The 25,990-nt window shown below is 39.5% G+C and overlaps 1 protein-coding gene across 1 annotated transcript in view; it reads right to left on the bottom strand.

The window, feature by feature from the left end:
• The window catches only part of LOC121962737 (inactive N-acetylated-alpha-linked acidic dipeptidase-like protein 2), a 498,032-nt gene that overhangs the window by 246,966 nt on the left and 225,076 nt on the right, over positions 1-25,990 (bottom strand). The window contains exon 9 of the mRNA XM_042513024.1: positions 5,828-5,920. Within this exon, the coding sequence (XP_042368958.1) occupies positions 5,828-5,920 (93 nt within the window). The remainder of the gene's footprint in view (positions 1-5,827; positions 5,921-25,990) is intronic.

Genomic DNA, 25,990 nt, shown 5'->3' with positions numbered 1-25,990 from the left:
TGTTTAGCTAACTATAGTTGTTATCACAAATGTAATGTCTCATTGTGACAAACCCAACACATGAGGCCCTAAGACATATAATATTAAGCAGTATTAAGCAGTAAATATAAAGCAGGCAAGAGCTGATGTGTTTCTTTCTCCCGCTTCTACTACACTGGTAATCTCTACATATGTTTGTACTTTAATCCCATTTTTCAATTTCACTTATTTCTCTACAAACTTATTACCAGGTCACAATTAACATAACGAAACACATGAAAACTCACTCACAAACAACTGTTTCTAGAATAAGTATATCTTCCACACTCCATGTTTGTGATGTTCCATAAACCTGGAAGTAAATAGCATGACCTAGATTAGATATAAAACATAGAATTTATAAAATCTAAAATAATATGTAAAAATAGGAATAAACCAGAAACCGCTATCAACCTCTTGTTTAAACACCCCTAGCATTAAAATGTAACCCATCTTCTTTGAAGCTTCCATGTTGTTCTTACTTTACCACTTCAAAACAGGAACGACTTCACAACTCTAAAACTCACAGCACAGTATTAACGCTGGTACTGCCACATGCATAGCATAGTGCTTACAAAATTTAATGGCAATTTCAATTAGGAGACAACAGTTAGCATGAGGTTTATCCAAGCTACCACACAAACAAAACATAAAATGAACACACGGAATGGTCCTTTACAACATATTCTTAGCCAAACAGATTTTCAAATGTACAGGGAGCCTAACGAAACACAGCCACGAGCCTTTAAATTCAGACATGCTAACATCAAGTTCAATACATGCAGCATGTATAGCAGCTAAGCTAGCTCGCGCTACCGTAATGAAGTGCTATCTATGTTCTTTAATGATCCTCAACATAAAAAAAGTAACAGCCCTAACAGAGAGAGCACTCAGTGACGCTTACCTTCACACCATAACTACATTTTAACAGTCATTTGTGTGTTTTTACAAGTAACTAACTTGTAAAGGACAGAATTAATATTACAGGTGATAGGTGGTGCGTTTCCTTCTCTGGCTGGAGACGCACTGGCACGCGTGCCGGGGTTGTGTCGAAGACTGTTTTGCCCTTGATTTATGAGTGCCTTGATCTAATTCCGATGCAAACCTTTAGTATTTTTATGGTTTGACATTTACAGCAATTATCATGTTATGATTTTATGACTAACCTACATGCATTTAAATTGTTTGAATTACTTTAGCACTTATTTTTATTGCCAAATTCTATTTTTAATTATTTATGTATTTTATTACTTTAATGTATCTTTTAAGCGATATGTAGCTTTTTTTATAGGCACTCCCCCTCTTTTTATTAAATTAATTTCGCTCATTTTATTATATGCTGTATTCTAAATTATTTTAACGATCATTTAACTCTACAATTATGATCAATGCCCACAAACAATGGCAAACCAAATGAGCTACATAGCCTAACAATCCGTGTATCATTCGTTCTTTCTATTTTCAATTGGCAATCAAAAATGAAAAAACAAAACAGTGACAGATTATTTTGTTTTTCGTTTTTTAATCTAACACATAAAACGAAAAAATGCCTGGTTTTTAATATTTCAATTTCAGGATCAGATCAAAAATACGAAATGGAAAAACGGGCCAACTGTATCTATATTTCAACTAGGGGTGTCAACGTTTACAATTTTTTCTACACGTGTAAAGGGGACTTCTAACCGACGTGTACCCGGTTACACGATTTATGATCTTTTTCTATCGCAGTTGCGCTATATAACCACTAGATGGTTCTGTCTCCATTCAAATACCTCCTAATCTCATTAAATCAAAGCCATTCCAGTAGTTAGTTATCGCACAAAAACGTTTATTCAGCGAACAGAACTTAAAAAGTAGGCAATCCATCTCACCATTTAAGGCTTAGACCTACTTATGACAGAAAGTAAAATGAGTTGAAAATAAAATCATCAATTTTGACAGACAAGAAAACGTACAAGTGAAAGCTGGAAAAGGTTTAACCTTCTTTTTTAATCATAGTTAAAACTATGATTAAAAAAGAAACTAAAAATTTTTTCAAGCTCCGCTTGTTCATCGCTTGTTGCTTGTTGTCCATGCGGCCCCGAGTCAACTTGAAGTGACGCGACACTGGCTGTGGCTGCGTTTTTTTTTAATATCAACGTAACATTGCCACCTGTGCATCTATTATGTATGCGGATAACTGCATTAGTGGGAACATTTAAGTGTATAGTTAGTTAATGTTATTATCTTAAGCTTTCAGGCAACATTATCACCCCTAAAAATACTATTGGTGAGAAATGAACGAGGAGGAGGAGAGGAAAAAATGACGTGTAAACGGTTATTGATTTTTCTGAACGGTTATGATTTGTTATCCGTGTACCCGTTTACACGTGTAGATGTTGACATCCCTAATTTCAACAGCACTCCTAATGAACAGTCCAGCTCTAAAAATAGAAAATCTATAGCAGAATATGTTTACCATTGTGGTGTGCTGCCACAAATACTTAAATGTATTGGAAACTTGATGGTAATGAATATATTAATCTGGCATGTTTTTCCACCAGTCATTTGGTCACTGATATTTTCATCTGGCAGACAAATAAATGTAATAAAAAGTTTTTATACATCAACTAGTGTAATCCCTGATTGGGAAAGGGTTGTTAGAAAGACAACGACATCATCCAAATACATGCTCTTTAAATATGCCCTCTTTAAGTAAACCTCTTTTTTAACCCTTAGGGCCCACTTTAATATTACACATGTGTATCGCTCTACACACAAAGTGTCCTTTTCAAATTCAGCCAATAAAAATATACTACATTAATATGATTTTCTAGTTTCAAAGTTTCGTTTTTTAATAAACATCAGTTCTAATCATAATAATATTCTTTAATTTTCAGAATTTTAACCCTTTAAATTCCAGGTTTTTAATCATGATGCCACTATGTTTTAGTTTTGGAATATGTCAGTGATTTGCAGCAACATTGATTGTGACAGTGCACCTAGTGAAAATAGCATGTAATTCCTCTATATGCCAAATATGATTAAAAAAATGATGTCATCAGGTGGAAAGTAAAAATGACAAATTCCAAGGCACTAGCCCAGAATGACGACCACAAATAATATTGATGATTGAAAAATTACAGTTTGAATGGGTTTCAGTGGCACATTTTTTGCACTTTACCGTATGAATGTAACCATTTTGCTTACACAGTGTATTTTAGACTTATTGCAGGAAATTACGGGCTCAAACAAAAAGACATTCCCTGCCCAAATTTATACCATTTGCATGAATGAAAAAAAAATGAAGAATGTAAGGCACGTAAAATGTGCCAAACAGTCCCTTAGGGTTAAGCATTGTTTGCATATAGCAATACAGGTTCATGCAGAATGGCCTTCTGTATTATTGTGGGCTGTGTGAGTCAAAATGTTTGCGAACATGCATGAATATTCATCCTGTTTAGGGTCAAGATAAATGAGCGCCAAACACGCATATGATCGAATGCCAACAACCAGTTAATGCGTCGCACCTTCCAGAGATTTGTGGCCCATATTATCTGCTTTAGTGGCCCATTATGGCCGCCTAATATCACACTGTAAATCAGCAAGGTAATTTTCCACCAGTGACTGGGCAGGACAGGTACAGAGCTACGCATTGCTACAAGTAGAGGGGAGGGCGGGAGACGAGGGGCGAGGGGAGGGCGAGATAAAGGGTCTCCTCTGCACAATGACAATTAAAAAAAGGATGAGTGCAGAGACAGCTGAGCAGAAGGGACTGGGCTGCCATTTAAACATTGAAAGGACATAATCTGTTTGGATATGACCTGAGCTGACACTGGACTGGGACAAGGGAGGAGACCAACCGAGAAAGAAAGAGGGGAAAAAGAAGGATTCATTTAAAGCATTTCCCAGCATGTCAAACCATTTAACCTTTTCTTGGTTGATAATTAAAATGTTTTCATGTTTATGAGACTTGCCACTAAGTACATCTCATGAATTGGCTTCAATAAAGCTGTACCTGAAATAAAATATAAAACACAGCGACAGGAAGTTTGCTGCAGACTTTTTTTTAAAACTCAACTGATCATTGAATTAACAATGAATCAAATGACTACTTGTAATTTCAAAGAGGTCACTCGTAGAATTCAACCTGCAGAGAATCATTACCTAACTTCACAGGTGTACAGAGCTCTTAAGCCTCTTTCAGCTAGTTCTCCTGTATGTGCAGCTTTCACATTCCACTCTCAGCAGTTTTTTTCAAGCAGCAGTTGGCAACTATTTCTAGAGGAAAAAAAACAACAAAAAAAAAAACTACCTGTCAAGGACCAAATGGCAGAGAATTGCTGGTTACATGGTGGCCCAGCATAGCCACATGCTACGTTTTGTACGATTATGAAATGTTCTGCACATGGTTTGTATGATTTTGGGTGAATTCGTGCCCCTTGTGTTAAAGTTAGGTTTGGGAAAAGAATCACGGCTGGGCATATCATGATTTAAAGGCCGCCCACACCAAGAACTATAACTATAACAATAAAAAGATAGTTTTAAAAATTGTTCCAACCTAAGTTAATGGCGGAGTCCACACTACAACTATAATGACAAGTTAGGATAACCCCTCGAGCGATTTCATGAATAATAGAAATTTTAACAGCCAATTAGAATCTGTCTTATTTAGACGTCACATCCAACATAGATCCCTACATCTAATTTGACCATGCAATGTATTTTTTAAGTTGAAAAAGATGTATGGAGCTGTAGATTTTTTCTTTTTTTGGTTTTGGTTTTCTTATTGTTTTTATTTCTGTGAATTTAGTCAATAATTGATTAGTTTCCCTGACTGTAGCAGATTCTGGCCAGTAGATGAAGCTGCTGACTCATATCAGGAGAAGAAGATGAAAGAAAAAAGTCCCTAGTGTTCATTTAAAGACATCACCTTAACATGATGATTAATAGGCTACATTAAGAATTTTGAATTTCGATCGAAATCCTTAGGAATCTAAAGTGTTAAATTTGAGTGTCATCGGTACATTTTAGGGACATTTTTCCAAAACAATAAAATAAAATTTAAAAGAAATAACGTTTCAGGAGTGCTTACAATATTGGTTTCTTCATTGCAGCTTATCTCTTATTTAGGAATTAGGAACAACCTTTTACATGGTAAAATCACCAGACAAAACTATTAACAGCTATATTGCCTATTATTGGGCTGCAGATTACACAAAAAAGTAATTTTCCCTGAGACATGCCACTAAACGCTCTCTGGCACTGACGGGGTCTCTGAAGTTGGTTTTGTCTTTACTGATGTCCTCTTTTACCATTGCCGCAATGTCAGCAAACTGATGTTGACTCAAATTCCTGTCGTGAAATTAAAGAATTTCATGAACCTATATTCTTCTAGTTATGAGTGTTTCTCCTCAGCCTCTGTTTTAAGATCGTTATTGTTAATCAGTGTGGATTCTCACATCATTATAATTATACTTATGGTTATGGTTATAATTATAGTTGTAGTTCTTGGTTGGTGGTTGACGGCCTTTAATTGCTTTGTACAGATTGCTTGTGGAGTTGCCATTACTTTCAGTCAACTTCTATGTGTTAACTGCTGTATATGTACAAATAGGTACAATATTAATGATAAATGTCAACCATTTAAATCATCATAAGGATGTTTCCTATGCTTTTGCTGCTTTTCTGAATGAACACTATTTTTTTAAATCTTACTAAGTCTGTTATGAAGATGGCTGAAAGAATGAACACGCTTATCTTTTTCTGTTACTGCTTAAACACATACATACTTATAAACAAGACGAAACTACGGAGCATTCGTACAAACCTGGGTTCCTCCTTCCTTTCAGGTAGCCCACAACGTTGTAGATCTTCTTGTAGGACAACTGGTTTCCAACAGTCAGGGTTATCTTCTTGCGTTCTAGGACAAAGAATAGACAAACTTTAATATAAGCTCTAATGGAGAAAAGAAAAACATTTTTGAATTTTCCTGTATGTGATTACTAAAAGGGCTGCCCATTGTCACTATGGCTCATTATTTCAAATCCCTAATATCCCGAAAAACTTACCATTTATCAGGCTCAAACAAATGACAGACTCACAAAGCAGGCACAGGCAGAGTAGCAGTTCAGGATCTTTACTACAAGTAAGGTCAGTACACGGTAAATAAGTCCATAGGCAAAGATATCCAAAACAGCAGGCAAAAGGGTGGTCAAAAAACGAACTAGGATCAATATCAATACACAGGAAACACTGGGAAGAATGCTGGAAAGCTCACACGGTGGTAAAGACGATCTAGTACAGAGGAGTAGGAAGACAGAGGCTAAACATACTGGGGCAGGTAAGACAATGACACACAGGTGAAACACATTAGGGCGGGGCAGGCAATCACATGAGAGGGAAACTTGACAGGACGTGAGATGTAAAACGAGAGAAGATGTGAGACACCAAAATAAATAAGGAAGTGCAAGAACTGACTAAAATGATAAATGTAAGGAACTTAACTAAGAGCGGGGCATGACACCATTTGGACCAGAGTCCATTGTTACGATGGCCAAATATCAAAAAACCAAACACGCATTCCTCTGAAGGGCCGCTCTGCTCTGATTGGCTAGTGATCATTGCTTTTGTTGGTTGTGTTGGTTCAGCTTTTTCATGAGGACTAAGATTGGTTAGGGTTACGGTAAGAATATCAGCCAATCAGAGGCAGAGTAAGGCAGGTCACACCTTTGCAATGAAGGTCCAATCATGTCATCCAATTTAATTAACACGTGCCATAGGGAGTGTTTGGGGGAGTGCATAGTGCATATTTGGATAAACTGCCCTTTGGAGCAATGCATACTTGTTTTTGGAATACTGGGCAGTTGAAAAAATGTTATTTGGTCCAATGGGACTTTTTTTCTAGACTAGTGAGGTTTCACGGGCCGTAAAAACTATAACATGACACCATGTCATGTGGGGATGAGCACCATAAGGTACCTCAAGGCTGACATGTATTTAAGAAATCACATTAACGACTCGCTTAAAGAAATTAAACGAGAAAGGCTCCTAAATTTGGACAAACTTTTCTCTGTCATTCCTCCTTGTGTATCTAATTTACACAAGGTGCAAAAAGCTCTTTGGGTCTCTCATTCATTGAATAAAGGAAGGGGGATTCTGTTGTTTCCAATTCTGAAGAATTAGACACCTTGCCAGTAGCCTAGAAAGGACAAGAGCATTGCTTAGCTTTTGGGGTACTGAGGAGCTTCTTGGGACAATACCGAAAAGTGCAGCAACAGCGCACGGGTCAGTGTTTTTATTTGCAACAAAGGAAAAGGTCGTAAAGACAGCCAGCCAACATTATCCTATTTTTATCAAGCCTTGGCCAATGCGATGTATTATGTGAGTTGAGGAGTGACACTGAATCTGAGTTTGTCCCCAGTGTGATGATACAGGAGGATACTGAACCCATGTATTGTTGGTAATCGCCCTGAGAGAGGATGTAAATGAGAAAAAGCACGGCTCGCAGGCTCTGTCAAAGATGCTGTTGCCATATAAACATAAGCATACCAGACAGTAAAACAAAGTGAAATCAGAGGAAACTGGTGGGGAACAATCTGAAAGTCATCCACTGTGTGATTGATCAAGTTAACAACATGCTTTTCAAATGCAAGAAGGGAAAATAAAACCAGCCACCATCAACATGTTAGTTTTAGGATGCCTTGACTGATTCTACCAGCCACTTCAGCCCAAAACCTTCAGAAACATTAATGCAATTTGTTGACAGGAATATGTCCTGGAAAAATATTTCCTTGTTATGCTGATTGATTGAAAACAATATCTGAGGCATCGTGTTTTTTATAAAATATGTTTTCCAACTTCAAATTAGCTGAATATGAAAGGATTTGAGGGAGGCAGGGTTGTATATCTGTGTGCTGGATAGATAAAGGACAAAAAAGTATTTTCTGATTGTGTCCAACATGTTTTTTTCATAGAGGTTTTCTGGCTTTGCTCTGTGTTGTCATGTTGAGAACAATCAATACAATCTGATCAACAACACTAGTGTTGCAGCTGAGTGAAGCAGCACATGAAGGGTAGACCCAAATGCAGGGCAGCAGGCAGGTGGAATCAGAAAAAGTACTTCATTTGAGGAAAACAAGCTTAATGGCAGATGAGATGACCGAGCAGGCATACAGGCAGAAAGAATCAGCAGTCAAAAAGAACACAAGGAAACCACAAGGAACATGACCAGACAATCTCATGCAGCGTTCATGTGATGTCGGGAGGTTGTAGTTTCCGAGTTGGGAAGTCTTTCTTACGACTTTGTTGTGTTCATGTGCTTTGAGATTGTAAAAACAAGCTACAGAGAAGATGGGCTCGATTTTAATTCTAAGATCTTTTAAACAAGAGGTTGATAGCTGTTTCCAGTTTATAAATATTTTTTATATATTATTTTATTTATCAATTTTTTATATACTATTTATACTCTATATATACATACTATAAACTGTTTAATCTATGTCACTTTACATGTGATCAAAAATTGATATTTAATATGTGAATTAATAAAAAGTTTCGTCCCATTGACCAAACATGGACTTTTTCCCGCAGTGTTTATGCATTTATGGTGTCAAGGCCATTGTCATCAATGTTAGTATACTCACCTGACATGCTTTATAGTTCAAAGTTTGCTTACTTGTTACAGCTAATATATACATATACTAAAATGTGCAACTACTAACAGGAAATGCTAGCTACTAGGACCATGTTTCCATGCTTTTCACCATTTCTGATGCCCTGATACATCATGCAAATGTTACAACTTGGCAACTCCAGTTTCATCAAAGTTTTTCAATTTCCCACTCGTAATTACGACTTTGGGAGGCCATTAATGTGCTCCCAACTTGGAAATACGGTAAATACAAAATTTTCAATGAGCCCGTGAAGGCATCATGACAACAAACAAAAGGATCTGGGTGGCAGAAGTAGTGAAACACTAACTGGGGAAGTGAGAACAGGTGAAACTAATAAGGGTAAGGCAGACTGCTGTGTGTGTCTTATTTCCACACATTTCTCTGTGTGGCTTTGCATACTTAAAGGTTTAAAATTTTTAGAATTTTCTTGGTCCAAGAATAACGATGTTCATTTGAGGTGTTTGCATATTAAGAAGTTACAATGAAGTGGAGGGTGGAGGATGGTAAATCCTAGACACCTGTTCATTTGGCTTACACGCCACAGCTACAAGAGAGAAAAAAAAAACCAAAAAAAAAAACCAACTGTTAAGATCTATAAAAACCGAAATGAGATAATGATACAAGGTTAGGGAATAAGTAAAACATTCTGACCAATATTTTCTACATAAGATCATTCCAAGAGAAGAGCAGTGGACAGGTCAAACAAACAGGACTTTCAGCCAGGAGACCGCTGTATGTGTCCTGTGTGGAAACAAAAATCAGTGGAGTTGTTTTATGAATGTGGTATGTCACATGACATGATGCTACTCTATGCTAGTTACCGAAGATACGGAGGCCTTCTTTTCTTTAAACTCAAACCATGACATGATCTTTTTCTAACCCTAACCATATATGTTTGTTGCTTAAACTGAAATAAGACTGTGAAGTGTCTAGCATTACAAGTTTACTTTGAAATGAGACTGTAAACATTTAATGAGTTGAAACTAAACATTTTCTATGAACACAGAAGTTTATTTCGAAAAGTCAGAACGCGTGTAATGAGTGGAACTTAACATGCTGTCCCTGACTCCAAAACATAGACTGTACATAAAGACACACAACATAACAGCTCCCCCAAAGTGTAGCTTCTCGATCACCTCCTGGTGTCTGCCCTACAGGTCATAATATGCCTCCATGTTAGTGAATGGGACATAGACCAAACTAAAAACAAACTAATCACCAAATCAGTTTTTACCAGAGATGGTTTCTGTCACTGAAGGTAGTTCTCATCACCCTGGTGTTTGTTCAAGTGTTCACTTTCTTATAAGTTTGGTTTTAATGAGTTATTCAGTTCTCCAAAAAGGGAATTTTCTGCCATGACTGATTGCTGTGACAGCCATTCCATGTGCATGCATTCAATGGAGCTGCTCGCGACTGGTCAGATGGGTGTTTTGGTGGGAACTCCCCCCACCGCTGATATCGCTACTGCGCAGACTCCAGCTCCAAATGACATCATCAGCACAAGATGGCAGCGACTGTATCCGGGATATTTTAGTTTAATTTAAGCATAGCTTGAATGATTAAGCATAGCTTAAATGAGGTTCGTCAAAGAAGGCCAGGGTGATGCAGGTGTCACACCAAGAGCTCCACCGAGGGCAGTCCTCATCACTCAGAACTGCAGCATGAGAGTCGACCTCAGCGGAAAGCTCCAGTTCCCCTGGTGGATCACCAGCATGAGCCTCCACGCTGACATAGTAATGTGGTCCAGCAGTATCAACACTGTGCTCCTCATTGAGCTAAGTGTCCCATGGGAGGAAGAGGCTGAAGTATTCGGAACTTGCTGTCAAATGCAAGGAGTGGGGGTGGAGAAACAACATATATCTGGTCGAAGTGGAATGCCACATCTTTGTTGGTACATCGGCTGTTTGCTTCATGAGGAACATGGGTGTAACTGGTGCAAACCAGCGGTAAATTTGGTTTTGTATTTGGGGATTTTCAAGTATGCACATAAATGTGCATAGCTTTGCTGGTGACCCATACACGTACCTTCTGACTGAAAAGAGCAGTAATCCAAATGTGTACTGCATGACGCCATGTCACGCATAGACCAACTGAATTATGGTATTAGTAATAAGCCATGGTTTCAAAAATTTACAGAGATGTCTGAAATCCATCCATCACATTTTTTTGGCCAGCACAATATGGTTTGGTGAGAAACATTAAAAGTGTTTTTTTTCTAGCGACTCTTAATTCACCTCTATCAAGAAATAAGGAACAACACAAGATGACCTCAAAAAGAAACAATGTCCATGTGAGGCTCTGCAATGCAAACCGGTTCTTACAAAGATAGCAAAAGAAGACCACACTCACACTCACACACACACACACACACACACACACACACACACCGTACAGTGTCACACGATGCTTACAGACAGTGGAGACAGAGCAGTCAGTGGATATTGTGTCTGCCAGCTCTGCTGCCTTGCTGGACGGCTGTAAGCTCCAGGGAAGCCGATGGCTGGCTATCTGAGGGAAATACAGACGAGGTGCCAGTAAAGATGTGAAGCAGGGGCTCAAACTGTGTGTGACAGAGGTCCCCTGCCTACAGCACAGCACTACAGCATGACAGCCCACTTTTCTAGCTCCACTCCAGTCCTCCATCCCTCCCTGCCTGCCTCCTCGCCCTCTCGCTCCTCTTTAATACATTATAAAAATTCACTGCTTTCTCTCATAGGCGCTGCATAACCCATTTATCACTTTTGACACTGGCACAAATGACTTTGGCTAAAGAGCAGGGATGGAACATGTGGCCCGTTTGTGTATTCAATCTGCAGACGTGCGCACAGAGAGCAGCGAGAGAGATTTGTCATTGAGTAATTCCCCTTCATGATGAATGGGTTTACAGATGGGGCTGCTGCTACAGGTAAGGGGTGACTCTGAGTTAAGTTTGAGAGTTGATGAAAATATTTAAAGGGACTACAGTATGTGGCTGATTCTCATAACCTAAATACACTGTGTGAGCAGATATTTTCATGGCCTCTCTCAGCAGGTTTTGCCTGCATCATTTTCTACCTCCTGCTCTTAAATTAATAATAACAGTAAATATCAGTGTTTGATATATGTGTTCTAACACAAAATGTTTTAAACTAAAATGAATTTTGATGTGAATATGATGACTGGTCTTTCTCGTGCCATTTTCACTTGAAAGACTTCCTGATTTTCCCTGTTAGTAGCAGGGTGGCAGGGTGGTTAGAAAGGCTGTCTCCGTGGGACATAGGTCGTCCCTCTGCACTCTTTCAGTCTCTGAAAAAAGCCTTTCAACAAGATATTTAACCTCTGTCTGCTCCGTGGAACATCACACATGACTGACCCAGAAAAAAATAACTTTTTCCAACAAGTCTTCATAAAACTACAAGATAAATTGTTTGACATTGCCTTGCAAAACAACATACAATTTTAGAGAAATAATTAATATCAGTGTCTACTGATTCACCACCTCTTTGGTTAAGGCACTGTTTATAAGAACAGTGTGTAAGATTTAGGACGATTTATGGTGTCTAACCATGAGGATTGCAAATTCCAACCAACTGGAACTTCTGATCAGAATCCCTCTAGTGTTCAGTGTTCATGAGGTTTTTTACCAGGAGAGGAATTATCTGCAGAGGTCTCTTTCTCTCCAAAACAAACAGATATGCTGATACAAACTGGTATAAACACTGAATTAAGCAGTTTCCCTCAACAAAATAAAAATAAATAAAAATCAATGCTTGGGGATGGACTTTTAACTAAGCTGGCTGACCTGAAAAACCAAATTGCCCTTTCTGGAGCCAGCGTTTGGTTTGTCCGTTCTGGGCTACTGTAAAAACATGGCGGGGACATCTTTGGATGTGAAAAAAACACAACTATTTTTATTTACAGGTAGTAATACACACATGCATATTATACAATAGCCCATATCCAACTAAATCCTGCAGACTGGACCTTTGAAGAGTTATGAATTGGCATTTCTGGAAAAAAGGTTTCAGTGTATCAATTTTTCGAAGTTAGACTGACAAACTAATTTTTTTTTATTTCTGTTTCAACTGAAAAAATAATGTTAACTAGTAAACTGTAGTTTGGTTTTTGGGCACATTTTTTAACATGTTATCATCCCAAGTCACTGAATATTGCCGCTCTGCTGTTCAGGGATACCACAACGAATGCCACGATGTGACCCATAGCGGGTGGATTCGGCAATAAAAGCATGTGGTTTTGTTTAGGGAACAGATGCAAGGGTGGTAAGCTCTACATTCACCAGGCTCCAGGGTGAAAGTCCAGGATTTGTTGGACCCATCAATCGCCCCTCCTGCTCGCCCTATAGGCTCCCTCATGTTCACTGTTGGTGTCCCGTGTAAAAGCAAGTCAACGTTGCCTCACTTAAACTCAAGTACACAATTTAACTCACTTAAGTCACGTCATGTATGCACTCTAAGTCAGCTTGTGTATGTCGCAACTGTAATCATTTGAACCAGATCTTAACCTAACCAATAAGTATCAACATGTTCGTATCCCAAGTTATACATGTTGTCGCTTTGCAGTGGACTGTCTACATATTACATTTTAGGTATCCTTCTCCCTCTGCTGCTTACATTCAAGGATGCTGTTATCGTGATGTCAACAAATGCACATTGTGGGCTGACGCTCCAAGTGGTTATCTTGAGGGAACGACAGCAAATGGCAACCAATGCTGGGACGTCAACAAACACACATTAGGGCATGGATGGTTGGGTTTACAAGACAGAGGCATGACTCCTGCATGAAAGTCCGGGGTTTGTTGGACTAATCCAATGCCCCTCCTGCCCACCCAATAGTCACCCTTGCCATCGTCACATAACATCTTTACTGGCAATGATTCAGCCTGTCATTGTCCTGCCGCTTTTGATGCTGATACAATTTGTGCCGTCTGGCTGTCCGCTGGCGTATAATAACACCTCGGATAGCATCATGATATTCCACCAAAAGCACTGTCAAAGCAGCAGTATTTAACAAGTGTAATGAGAACTGTCTGGACATACATGTCATTTGGGAGTCACTGGCAAACAACCCAGTCTGTTGTCGAGGTATGAGGAAGTGTTGAGATTGACATGTAAACAACTGACACACATTGGATACATTAGAAACGGGTATTTGTAATGACTTATATGACTTAATGACAGCATGAGGTCATTTGCTGGTAAAAAAAATAGTAACAGACATATCTCGCTGACTCATCTGTTTGAAATTATAAACCATTTAATCATTATGACAATTTTTATTTGCGTCTATGCAGACTTGCAAAGCTTGTAGCAGAATCTGATAGTTTTGCTGCCATTAAATCTGTCTACCTTCTAGCACCACCACGTACTCTATTTGCTCATATTTCAGTGGTGATGGCATCAACAACTTTGAAACACCACCTGTTGCTACAGAAAATTAATCACATCTTGCAATAAAGCAAGTCAACTTTATCACCCATGCAGCTATAGATTTAAACCATAAGTGCCACCTAATGAAAAGAGCTGATATATAATCATAGAATCTAAATTCAGAAGCATCTCGGCACCGCTCTCTGCAGGGTATTAAATGCAGAGTTGAGAAGAAAAAGCAGTAAGTGAATGTGGGAAACCTGCGCACAGCAATCAATAGTGGTGTAATTAAAGGGCCTGGGAGTCCTTTCTATAAAGCCATTTCAAGTTGTTCTGCTTGGCTCGCCTCTCCCTCCGCGGCCTCACAATGTAATTGCCTCGGAAATTTGTTACACTTTTGGCATTTGTTCTGAGTGGGAGAGAGAGGGAGACAGAAAGACAAAGAAAGACAGAAAGAATCGCATGTGTTAAGAAATTAAGAGAAGAGGAAACAAGACAAAGAAGCAGTTCAGGCACAGTTGACTTGCTGAAGTAGCGTTCTTCAGCTATAATTTTTTTCTGTAGCATTTATTGGTTTAAGATGAACGTATGTGACTGAGAGAGAGAGAGAGATAAAGCAAGAGAGAGACTGAACAGCACATGCCTTGCACCTCCTTTCACTCACTGTATGATTTAGGATAATGTTAAAAGACCACATAATTAAACTGAAACAAAGTCAACAGTAGGAGTGTATCAGTGTACTAAGACCAACAACAGACCATCACGAGAGGAAAATGTTTGCATTGTATGTTTCTGTAAACTACAAATATGTTACGATTGCATGTTTCATATCATATCAAAGTTTATGAAGTAGAAGCATATGAACTGACATAAGATATCTGGAGGTGAGGGGGGCGATGGATGGTGTATCTGTTTGGAACCAATAAACAAAAAAAATGGTTGCTTTTTCATCCAAACATGGTTGTGTTTTAGGGACCTGTCACTAGGCGGGTTTCCATTATAGATTTGTGCAAAATGTAAGCGATATTTTCGAAATTTTGATAAAACACAATGCCATGCAACTTCTTCTCTCCCGTTATAACATTTTAAGAAGCATGACGATGGATGTTCAAAACATTAGCAGCTTTATTTCTATTGCAGCCACCACACTTGCTGTCATTATTTCCAATCAAAGGCTAAGTCGGCATGTTATGTGAGCGATAACGGAAAGGCAAGCCCCTTATACATGGGAGCAGCTGGGATTTCTGCTAGGTGATATTCCACAATTTCACAGAGGAATTTTGGATTCAAAACAGTTCCTTCATCATATGACCAAGTGATTTTTGTGCCTAAACCCTAACCCTACAAGCTGTTCTTATCCCATGTCGGGACTTTTGGTTTCTAGCTATCATTCAGCATCTACTGCTGAGATTCCGGGGTGCCACTACTGTGATGTCAATAAAAGCACATGGTGGGATGAGGATACGAAAGCATGTGGTTATGTTGAAGCAGCATAAGCACATGGCAACCAATACCAGGACATCAACAGGGTTAAGGTGTAGAAAGAAACCCATCACATTCAAACGGGAAGTGAACACCAGACTCCCGCAAGAAAGTCCAGGGTCTGTTGGATCCATCCATCAGCCCTACAGGTTCCATCAGGCCGCTTCCTGACTGACACCGCCTATCGCACCTCATGCTGTCACAGCAGGGGCTGTCCAGTGGCTTATCATAACACTGATTGGTTCTTTCTGGCTGTATCCTCAGCCGCAAAAGATGGTTTTTGGCTTTGGGATCTTAAGCCAAAATCACTGCAAAAGCAGCGGTATCTGACGACTTGGAACAGGCTGAACCCCCTGTTAACTGCAGTTTGTTTAAATGTGAAGTTTCAATGCGTACGCTACATGATACACTTGCAAATGTCTGCTTACCAAAACTTAACTAAAATGCTGCTTCTGGTCAGGCATTATTTTCAAGGTTTAGTTCCAGTGAGGGGAAATGTAAATGCTACTATAGCATACAGTGGTTCTACAGCATGCAAGAGTGTCCAGTTTTGAGAAGACTCTGTCCTTTTTCAACATGACATTGCATAACGAATATTTTCCCCACAATTTGGTGTAGAAGAACCTGACTGGTCTGCATTGGCCTTTATGCCTAAAATTATCCATGCCCTGATGGGAATAAAGCTTTGACTTTCATCCAATCATACATTAACCATAAAATATCTTAAATGCAGTTGAGTTCATGTGAAGGGTAATTTTCAGGAAATGTGTGGAAATTTGGCAACTCATTTTATTGTCAATCAGGTCTATGGGAGCACAGAAATAAACCACAAATAAAGAACATAATATTTGGGGAACTTCTACGATGTGATTGCCTTTACCTGTTTGCTAGCCCACTGTCTCATTTTGCTCAGTTGGAAAAATCTAAAACCCCCCTCCCACGCGGGTTTGCTAAGGAATGTCATATTCCATCTAAAACTAGGAAAAGGTTAAATTTACTTTAAGGGGAAAGAAGGGAAATATGTATATTGGCATGGCAATTTATATAAATTCTTATAGAATTTCATTTCATTCATCCATTTATTCAGCTGTGCATTGCTTGGGTAATCTTGTTTGTTGGCAAGCTATCAATGCTTTGTTTTATTTTTGACAGTAGCAGCCTACCAGGGTGGTATGAAGGGGTGGGGGGATTAGGAGATGAGTGGGGAAAATTAGTGAGTTGGGAAGGTTGTTTTCTTTCTTTCTACATATGCTGATTTTGTATATTATTTATTTTATTTCTTTTATTTCTTACAATTGTATATTCTGAAAACTGAAAGAGAGTTAAAAAAAATTCTTGTTGATGAGAGATCTTAGCCAATCCTTGAGTGGAAGTTTATAGTGTGTCAACAAGGTGACATGAGACACACATCCTCCAGTAGCAGTCAACACACACCGCACACACTTTTAAGCTTATGACTTCAAGTTTGGTAAAAAATTATGAATATAAACATTATAAGATAAAGCTTGAAGTAGCAAAAAGATGTGTGTGTATGCCTGTGTGTAAGCGTGTTAATGTGTATGTGATCAATCAGCCTTTCCAAGCTAAACAGGGGCTTGCAACACGCCTCAGAGGTAGTGATGGACTAGTTTGGTAATTGTCTGGTCAACAGATTTAGTCAGAGCCAAAAAGGCCTGATGGGGACACAATGTGTTCAGTGAATTAATCAATCTTAAAGGGCTGGAAGATGAGAGAAGTGGACATACTCTTCCAGACGCACACACCTACACATACAAACAGATACAGCTAAAAGACTGCAGACAACACACACAAGGCTTTTATCTAGATGTGTAACAGAAACAGTCACCCTGAAAACACTATATTTTATTTAGGAACCAAACTCCCTGATAGATGGCTTGGGACGGCACTCAATGTAGCCCACACTGTATGAATGCGACAACAGAGTGGAAGGGGGTAGGGTGAGGGAGTAGGGGGTGCTTTAGAGAAGGCCCATACAGGATGTAGGATTACTGATTTATGTACTTGTGTGTTACGCAGTACATAATAATAATTAATGCTATCAAACTGATGGAACCTTTAAGCAAGAGTCTTATCCAGGATTCACAATTGGACATCATTGTTATTATGCATAATGGAAAAACAAATTAAAACTACTGACATTAACACACACACAGTGCGGAGAGAACTGTGAGGTCGGTTGCGTCACCTCGTTAAGGTCTGCTGATCTCCATTGAGGGACCCTGAGCAATTAACCAATGGCCAGCCAATACAGCCAGCCTTAATTGAATGGGAATTAAAAGAGAAAAATAAGAAGAAAAGGAATTAAAGAGAGAAAAAAAAATAAAGGAGGCAGACAGATGGAAACTAATGATAGTTGGATCCCAGGAGTGGTCAGAGGTGCAGCCAATCGATTGGAGACAGATTACATCTCTCTCGCTCTCTCTCTTTGTTTTCCCTTTTGTCTCTCTGCCTTACTCACGCCCATTCTCTCCCTCTTTCGAACTCATTTGATGTAATGGAAACACTTCAAAAAGACACCCGCCTTGCAGAACCATTGGATGTACATTAAGCTCACTCCGTCTACACAGATGCCTGTCTTCAAAGAGTGGGGACAAACAAAAGCAAGCACACACACACAAACACGCTCAAAATGTGCACTCCAGAAACCATAGTGGCTCTGCCAGAGCTGGAGCAGCTTCTGTCACACAAAAAAGATCATGTGATGCATTATGCTTACAATTCTACAAACCTACAAATGGCCAAAAATGTCAATAAAAGACAGTAAAAAACAATCTGACACCAAAACAAACTTAAAACCCAATATCATTGAAATTATCTGAAATAGCACTAACACCATGGGATTAAAATAGAGATATTCAATTTACGGCCAGTGGGCCACATCTGGCCCCCAACATGGTTCCCTGTGGCCCCCTCAACCATTTTCTAATTTTACAATAAAAATAAAGTGATTCACAGTGGGAATTGTTTTTGTACATTTAGTATACATAAGGTGCCAGAGTGCATAAAACAGCATCAAAATAGAGCTTGTTTATTAAAAAAGGGCCAGTGGAGGATCCCCCACACTGTCGAAGGCAGTGGTTAAGACCCTAATGTCCTAAAATCCTAGCAACGTCTAAATCTTATAAATGTCATAAAATCCTAATAAAATCACAAAATTCTAGAAATGTCTCAAAATCATTGAAATGTCCTTGAATCCTAGTAATGCCCTAAAATTTGAGAAATATCCTAAAATTCTAGAATCATCCAAAAATCCTAGAAACGTCCTAAAATTCTAAAAACCTCCTTAAACCCACCAAATGACCTAAAATCCTAGAAATGTCCTGAAATCCTAGAAATTAACTAAAATGCTAGAAACATCCTAAAAAACTTGGAATGTCCTACAATCCTGGAAACACCCTAAAATTCTAGAAACAGCCTTAAATCCTAAAGATATCCTTAAATCTAGAAACATCCTTAAATCTAGAAACATCCTAAAATCCCAGAAATGTCCTAAAGTCCAAGAAATGACTTAAAATCCTAGAAATATGATTAGGGCCGCTGTGACGGGCCCCAAGCAAAGCAAGTTGAGTATCCCTGGCTTAAAGCTTGCAAGTGAAAACAATACTGCGGCAAGTGTAGCTCACACATGTTCAGTCTGCCCCCCTGCACTGAGGGATCGATTGTTCTCATGTCTTTGGCCACCAGTTTTTTGTGGGGGGGCATCATTGATTAGCTGTGTGATTCACTTGGGCAGCATGGGTGCTTACCGGTGACAACCTGTGTGTGTGTATGTGTGTGTGTGACTGTTATCTGTGCAGTATGGGAAACAGCAGAAAGCAGTGTTCCAGTGACTAACCAGCTGCTTGGATTTATTGGGAAATAAATAGAAATGGACAGACCGTACACACATACAATGGGAAAACATGGATGGAAACAACAGACGAGGACTCGCTCACAAACCCCCAAAAAACTGCTGGGTTAGGATGGAGGAAGGCGGGGGGCTGAGAGGAGGCTCAAGTGAAAGACAGATGAGTCAGAATGAGGGAGTGAAGGCTCAGAAGGTGGCAGTGTGGTAATGATGCTGAGATAAGAGGGGATTTACGCTCTCAAAAGCAGGAATTACCTCTAATACTGTATCCATCTCATCTCTCTTTTACACACATAAACACATTCTATCTGCGCACACACACCAGCACACAGAGTCACACAGCTCAGTCTGCAAAGACTACGATCCCTGTTACCCCGAGTGAAGCAGCCTGTTACAGGATCAGGCCAAAACTGAAAGATCATACCAAACATGACAATATGAAGAAACAATATGGACTAACAGCGGAAACACATATAGATGATTCTCACGGACTAATAATTGAGACCAAGAAGTAAGAAAATATGACTGGCTGTGACTGTCAGAAAACAACAGCAACTGTCATCTCTGCAAACAACCTGTGTTAAAGGTTCCTAGAAAGCAATCTCTTGCGGTGTGCAAATACTGACTGTTGTCTCTTATATTCCCAACTTGTTTTGCAAGGCACAAAATTTCAGCTTTTAAGCAAAAAGTTACACAAGATAAATCACAGCTGAGCTGACAGTGCTGATGTCAATCACCAGAGAGAGGTGCTTCAACAGAAAAAGCTCTGACACTGACAGTTCATGTTAACCCAGTTCAGCTCGAGGTATCAAAGAGGTGTCACTTGTAATAAACACCTCTACAGTAAAGATTGAAATGATGAATGTATTGTGTAGATATAATGTTTATTATATATGTATACTATGGTCTGACGTCTGTAACACTGGCACAATGTCCTTCATGTAATTCAGGAGCTATTTACACAGCAGCGGTTATTGTATGAAACGTTAAACTTCTTGTTGCGGTTTGGCCTTTCGTTCACAGCACGACAGTGTTTTGGGGGCCTGAAAATGCAAACTTAAGAAATCGGATTCTAGAGTGTAATTTTCTGAACGTGCCACCTCTTCTGTCACCATGTAAAGTGGCAATGCACAGATCCTGTGAGAATGGTGATGTCACACTTCACACGTGCGCATTACGTTTTATAGAAAAAGCCATGCACGAGTAGGAGGACAACAATAACAATGATGGCGGACTACCGAGCCGTGTTTGTGCTGCTGACTCTACTGAGTGGGTTCTCGTGCCTGTGTTCGCCATCATCTTCTAGTTTGTTTATACTCACTGCTCTGTAGAAGAACACTGTTATGTAGGCACGTGGTCTTCTTCTATGGTGTGTCATTACAAAGTTTCACAACCAACTACTGACCTGCCATGCATACTTAAGCGTTTTCAATTGTTTTTGTGGATCCATGTACACAAAGAGCATCTCACAATTATCTCATGAATGTGTTTTTTTTTTTTTTTTTTTAAACACAAAGAAAAGACTTTCCTGGTTTTAGTGGGGCCGTCCTTATCTAAACACGTCCTCAGTTTACATGCCAAATCTATTTTGTATGCTCACCCTCAGGAAAGCTGAAGGATGTCGTACGATGCTGTTTTGACCGTTCAGTGTGTCTGATGTTTACAAATGGGCTGTATTCAAAACACTGCTATATAGGGCTGAGTACTTGCAAACACTTGGGTGGCATCTCAGCACATTGTACTGCCAACTATGTCAGTTACTCCGCACTAGACTTCACCACTGTTTGGACTGTAGCTACTGCAGTGTGCCAGTCACATGTTGCATTAAATCAAAGATCATTTGTACTGATTGGCTTCAAGCAAAAATATAAAAAATATCTTCTCTTAAATTTGTTCTAGATCTGGGCACATAAAGAATCAAATGCAAGTCTTGTTTGACTGGAGACCTTAACCCTGCAGACTGTGACACACCAAGCTGATAGTCGGCTGTTGGCTCATGTTAGGCTGACAGCGTGTGCCTGTGGCCCTCATCGCTGTGGTGTGTCCCAACTGTTAGCCCTTGTCAACGCTCATTGGCCTTTTTTTGGCTGATATAGCGTGTTAAATCGGCAGCTACTATTGAGCCAGTCGGTGAATGAAATCACTCTGATTGGCTGTTCAGCTCAGTGCATGAGAAGAGAAACTGAAGTAAGGAAGTAAACAAACTGCTAAAGTTCAGAGGGAGGCGAGGTTGAAACAAATTTGTTCTATGAATTTAGATTTTTCTTCTGCCATTTAGCTCTCCAGCAGAAATGTTTCCTGATGGGTTGTGTTGTTCACTGCTACACAGTAAATATGCTTTTTTCTTTCAATACTGGGTCATGCTGTTAATGAGCTAACTAGCTAACTAGCATTAGCTACCTAACTGGCAGTCTTCCAGTTTCTCGTTTTGAGTGATAAATACAGGCGACCACTGTGTGTTGGTATGGAGGGGTATCTCCTTTCACACAGGTGCAGAACATACGTGCTGGCTGGCTGTCAGTGTTGATGTGAAACGTTTTGACTGAGACACAGCAACGTTAGGCAGAGCAGCAGGGGACTTTTGTTTCAGTTAGTTCTTGCATGTTGGCTTGGTGTGTCACGGCCTTGGTGGTTATTTTAGTCCTGAAGGTAACAAATACTAACACCATCTCTTAATGAAGCAGCAAGCAAGCATTTACATGTAAAGACAAAGTGGAGTAACTGCGTCCTGAGCAGATAATTAAGTCACACTCCCTCTGTGTGTGTGGAAATCTGAGCTTCTCTGTTTTTGGTTGGTCTGGTTAGTCTGGCCACATGGACATGTTAATGCATGCGATTCTAAAAATCCATATTTCATATGATGCTATGGCTATGCACTATGTAGACGGGCGTACAGACAGACAGATAGATACATCGAGTCAGAGATATAGTGTGAACAGAAAGGGGACTGAGGCCTCATCAGTCCCTGACCTATCAATGTAAACATATCAAGAGTCGAGTCCCTTTTCTGTTGGTCAACTTTAAGAGGAGTGAGTTCTGTTCTTTTGAAGAGGACTGCATGCAAAAACACCCTTAGTCCTGATTTAACATAATTTTCAATGTTGCGAGCACCAAAAATTCACCATAAATCCCTCCATTGTTATGGTGTGGTGGCAGCGATTTACCAGCTGCATGTGTCAAAACATGAGCATAAAAAACTAAAAGCATCATTACCTTTAGATACCACTCTGGGCATGTCAGATTGCTATTTAGAAATGTGGTTGAAGCAGCCATTGAAAGTTTCCCTTTGCCACCTTTTAACCTTCTTCATCTTCATTTTTTTCTTTTCTGTTTTTCTTCTTTCTCCCTTTTCTTTTTCTATATTTATACCCAGCACCCTCCTGTTTGAATGATGGGAAAATATCCCTGCTGCCCTCTTATCATCTATTCATCTTTTTTCTGCAAAGGAAATTAAACTCTCTTGCTATATATTTTTTCTTCTTTCAGGCTTTTTCCACTTTAATTTGTATGTGGGTTGCTTAAAAAAGAAGACAAGCCTCCCTGTCAACGTGAGAGAAATGACTTTGCTGGTAAAGACACTGCAGCACTTGCTGATTTCTTCCCTCTTTTGTTTCACAGTACCATTTTTTCCACAAGTATTTTATTGCCATTTTTGCCCTGAGGGTCTATGGTGTTCTGCCCTGATTCCCTCATATGTTAGTGTATTTCTTTGCCTTCAAGGAGGACTGTGGAAATCCCAGTCATGAGAAAGGACCTCTTTTATTTAATCCCTCCATCTATCTCCTTTTGTGTGAAGGAAGGTCTCCTACAGTAAGAGCTTGTCTCACCTCATTCACAACAGGTTAATTAACAGCTGCATCTCATTTGTGATGACCTGACCATGAGGCGCACCTAAGAGACGAGTCACATTTCAAGGCAATCAAAAATGTACCGCAATAAAAATAGTTCAAGTAATTAAACAGCAAAAAATAGCAAGAACAAGGACGGCAAGCAACTACAATAAAAAAGGGGGATGTAATAAACGCAGGGTGAGAGAGCAGGTCTATATATAAAGTTCCTATGAATGCTAATCTTTTTAGGGGTCTTTTTTTAGATTGCACTGTCTTAGTCGAGACTTGAAAAATGGAGTGAGAGTAACATTCTGCACGAGTCACTGACCAGCCTGCTGGGTGACACGTACAACTGCCGATAACATATAGACTAAATGATATCTCTGCATGCCTCTTTACTTTTATTCCTCTGCTCTTTCTTTAAACGCACTTGGGGTCAAACCATATGGTCTCTTGAAGCTCAATAACAAAACACTCTGGATGAAGTGGCTGAGAGCTTTAACTTAGCTTGCTTGGATAAATGCAACATTCAGATACACAGGGGACATGACAGGATTAAAATCTGATCACAGCTAGAGGTGGGCAGAGGCATCTGTATCTGCATCTGCTAAACCAACAAAATGATCTGTCTGTATCCGTAATTGGATAAAAGACCAGAAGTAGGCGGGGTTTTTGCAGAGGTTACGTTAGATCTGGCAAAGGTTGTATTTTCTAACGTAATATTTTCTGGCAATTAAATTTTTGTACAGTAAATTGCATTAACCCTTGGGACCCGCTTAAATATTACACAAACTTGAATCGCTCTGTGCGCAAAATGCGCTTTTCAAAATCAAGCTTTAAAAAATATTTTATATTAATGTTATTTTCTACTTTCATTAGGTTCATTTTTAACCAACACCAGTCCTAAATATAAATATCAAATGTTCATTAAATCTCTGATTTTAACCCTTTAAATATCAGGTGCCACCATGTTTTTGGATGAAAAAAAAAAAGAAAAGTGAGCTTTCAAGTCCCTTAAGGCCCACTCCAACCACACTTATTTCACCAAAACATACAGTACCCAGGTGCCCCATATTAAACAAATCTAATTGGAACATTCTTGCCTGTGATCAGACCCTCAGCAAGCTCTCTCTGGATCCACCTATTTTCTCCTACAGAAGAGCACCCTTCATCACAGACAAACTGGTTAACAGCTACCTACCAGCCGAAAAAAAGACCTCAAGACCTCAAAAGACCCATTGGCACCTACAAATGCGGCAAATATTGTGACGTTATTATGAGCCCCCAGACTTCACAAATGTAAAAATGGACCACACCTACCGACACAAAGACTTCATTAACTATAACACCACCCATATGGTCAACCGCCTCACCTGGCCCTGTGGATCTTTCTCTGTGGGATGAACTAAATGCAGACTTAAGGACTGCATCAGTGAACACAAACATGCCATTAAAACATACAATAAGGACTAGCCCATAGCATGACATTTCAACCAACATCACTCAAGCAATGACAATCGGGCACATCAGGCCGTCCACAAGAGGGGGTGACCGTGTCCAAAAACTTCTCCAAAGAGAAACACACTGGATTTTCAAACTAGATGCCATGACTTTTCCAAGCTTGAATGAAAAAACTGACTTCAAAACATTTTTGTAATACTTTTTTTGTGTGGGTGTGTGTGTGTCACACGTCGTACATGTCACGTGACCGGGGATGTCACATGACCACTCAATGAGGAAGGACCCATCTATTCATCTCAGCACATCAGTGCAGTACAACAACACCCTGAGGAGGGCCACTAGGCTGAAATACGTTGGCATTTTTTCTTTATCTATACTTTCGTTTTTAGCTATCCTCTCTCAGCTCAGAGGTAAGCTGGTCCTTGACTCTTTTTTTGGTCTATATTGGGCTCTTACTCGACTCTGTGTCTGGCACGTGCTCTTACTCGCTGCACCAGTCTCCCTCTGTGGTTAGTGGTAGGGACTGTTTGCTACCTATGAGGGGGAGAAGGAGTGCTGCAAAATGGGTAAGGAATCTTTAAAAAAAATGTATGCACTCAAGAGGGACTTGAATTTTGGCTAAGGTAAGGGGCATATAACTTGAAAAGGTAGTACTTCATCTTTATTCTAAAGTAAAAAAGTCACACCTCAGCCACCTCTCTCCTCTGATAAATAAAGTACAGTCCCACAACACTGGCACCGAAGCTAAGTGATGTCCTGCTGTGGACGGAGCCATAGCCAAACATATTTTAGCCACCTAAAAAGAAGATCAATATCATTTTAAGTGTTCACTATATATGAACATTGTCTCCTCTTTACCTTCCACAGCAGCTGATGGAGGCAGAGGTAGAACAGCAGCTCCACAGTTCAGTGGAGTAAAATGACTAGAGTGGAGTCTGGTGCTTTTGATATAACAGCTCCAAATCCCCGTCAGTAAGGGCTGTTTTACGGTGAGGTAAAACTTAAACTGATAATTATATTTTTTAAGGTGGCTTAAAACGAATCAATAAAGGCTGAGTAAACTCTGCCTTCTGCATTGTTTGATTATATATACGTGACACAGAAGTTTTCTACCCCGAAGTTATTGTAAATAACAGTTACGATTGCAATTCGGTCTATATCATAGACTGTATAAACAATATAGGTCTATAGCAGCTAGCTGAAAGAGGGCATATCTGCACCTACTGTGGTGGAGTTGGACATACTTCCTTCAGTAAATCAATTCTCACCCAGTGAATGCATACTGGGACAAGGACAGTAGTCCAATTACAT

Source organism: Plectropomus leopardus, chromosome 3 (genome assembly GCF_008729295.1).
Source record: "Plectropomus leopardus isolate mb chromosome 3, YSFRI_Pleo_2.0, whole genome shotgun sequence".
In the NCBI taxonomy this organism is placed as follows: Eukaryota; Metazoa; Chordata; class Actinopteri; order Perciformes; family Serranidae; genus Plectropomus; species Plectropomus leopardus.
The sequence above is the reverse complement of the archived record's forward strand: the minus strand, read 5'-3'. Positions and strand labels throughout refer to the sequence as shown.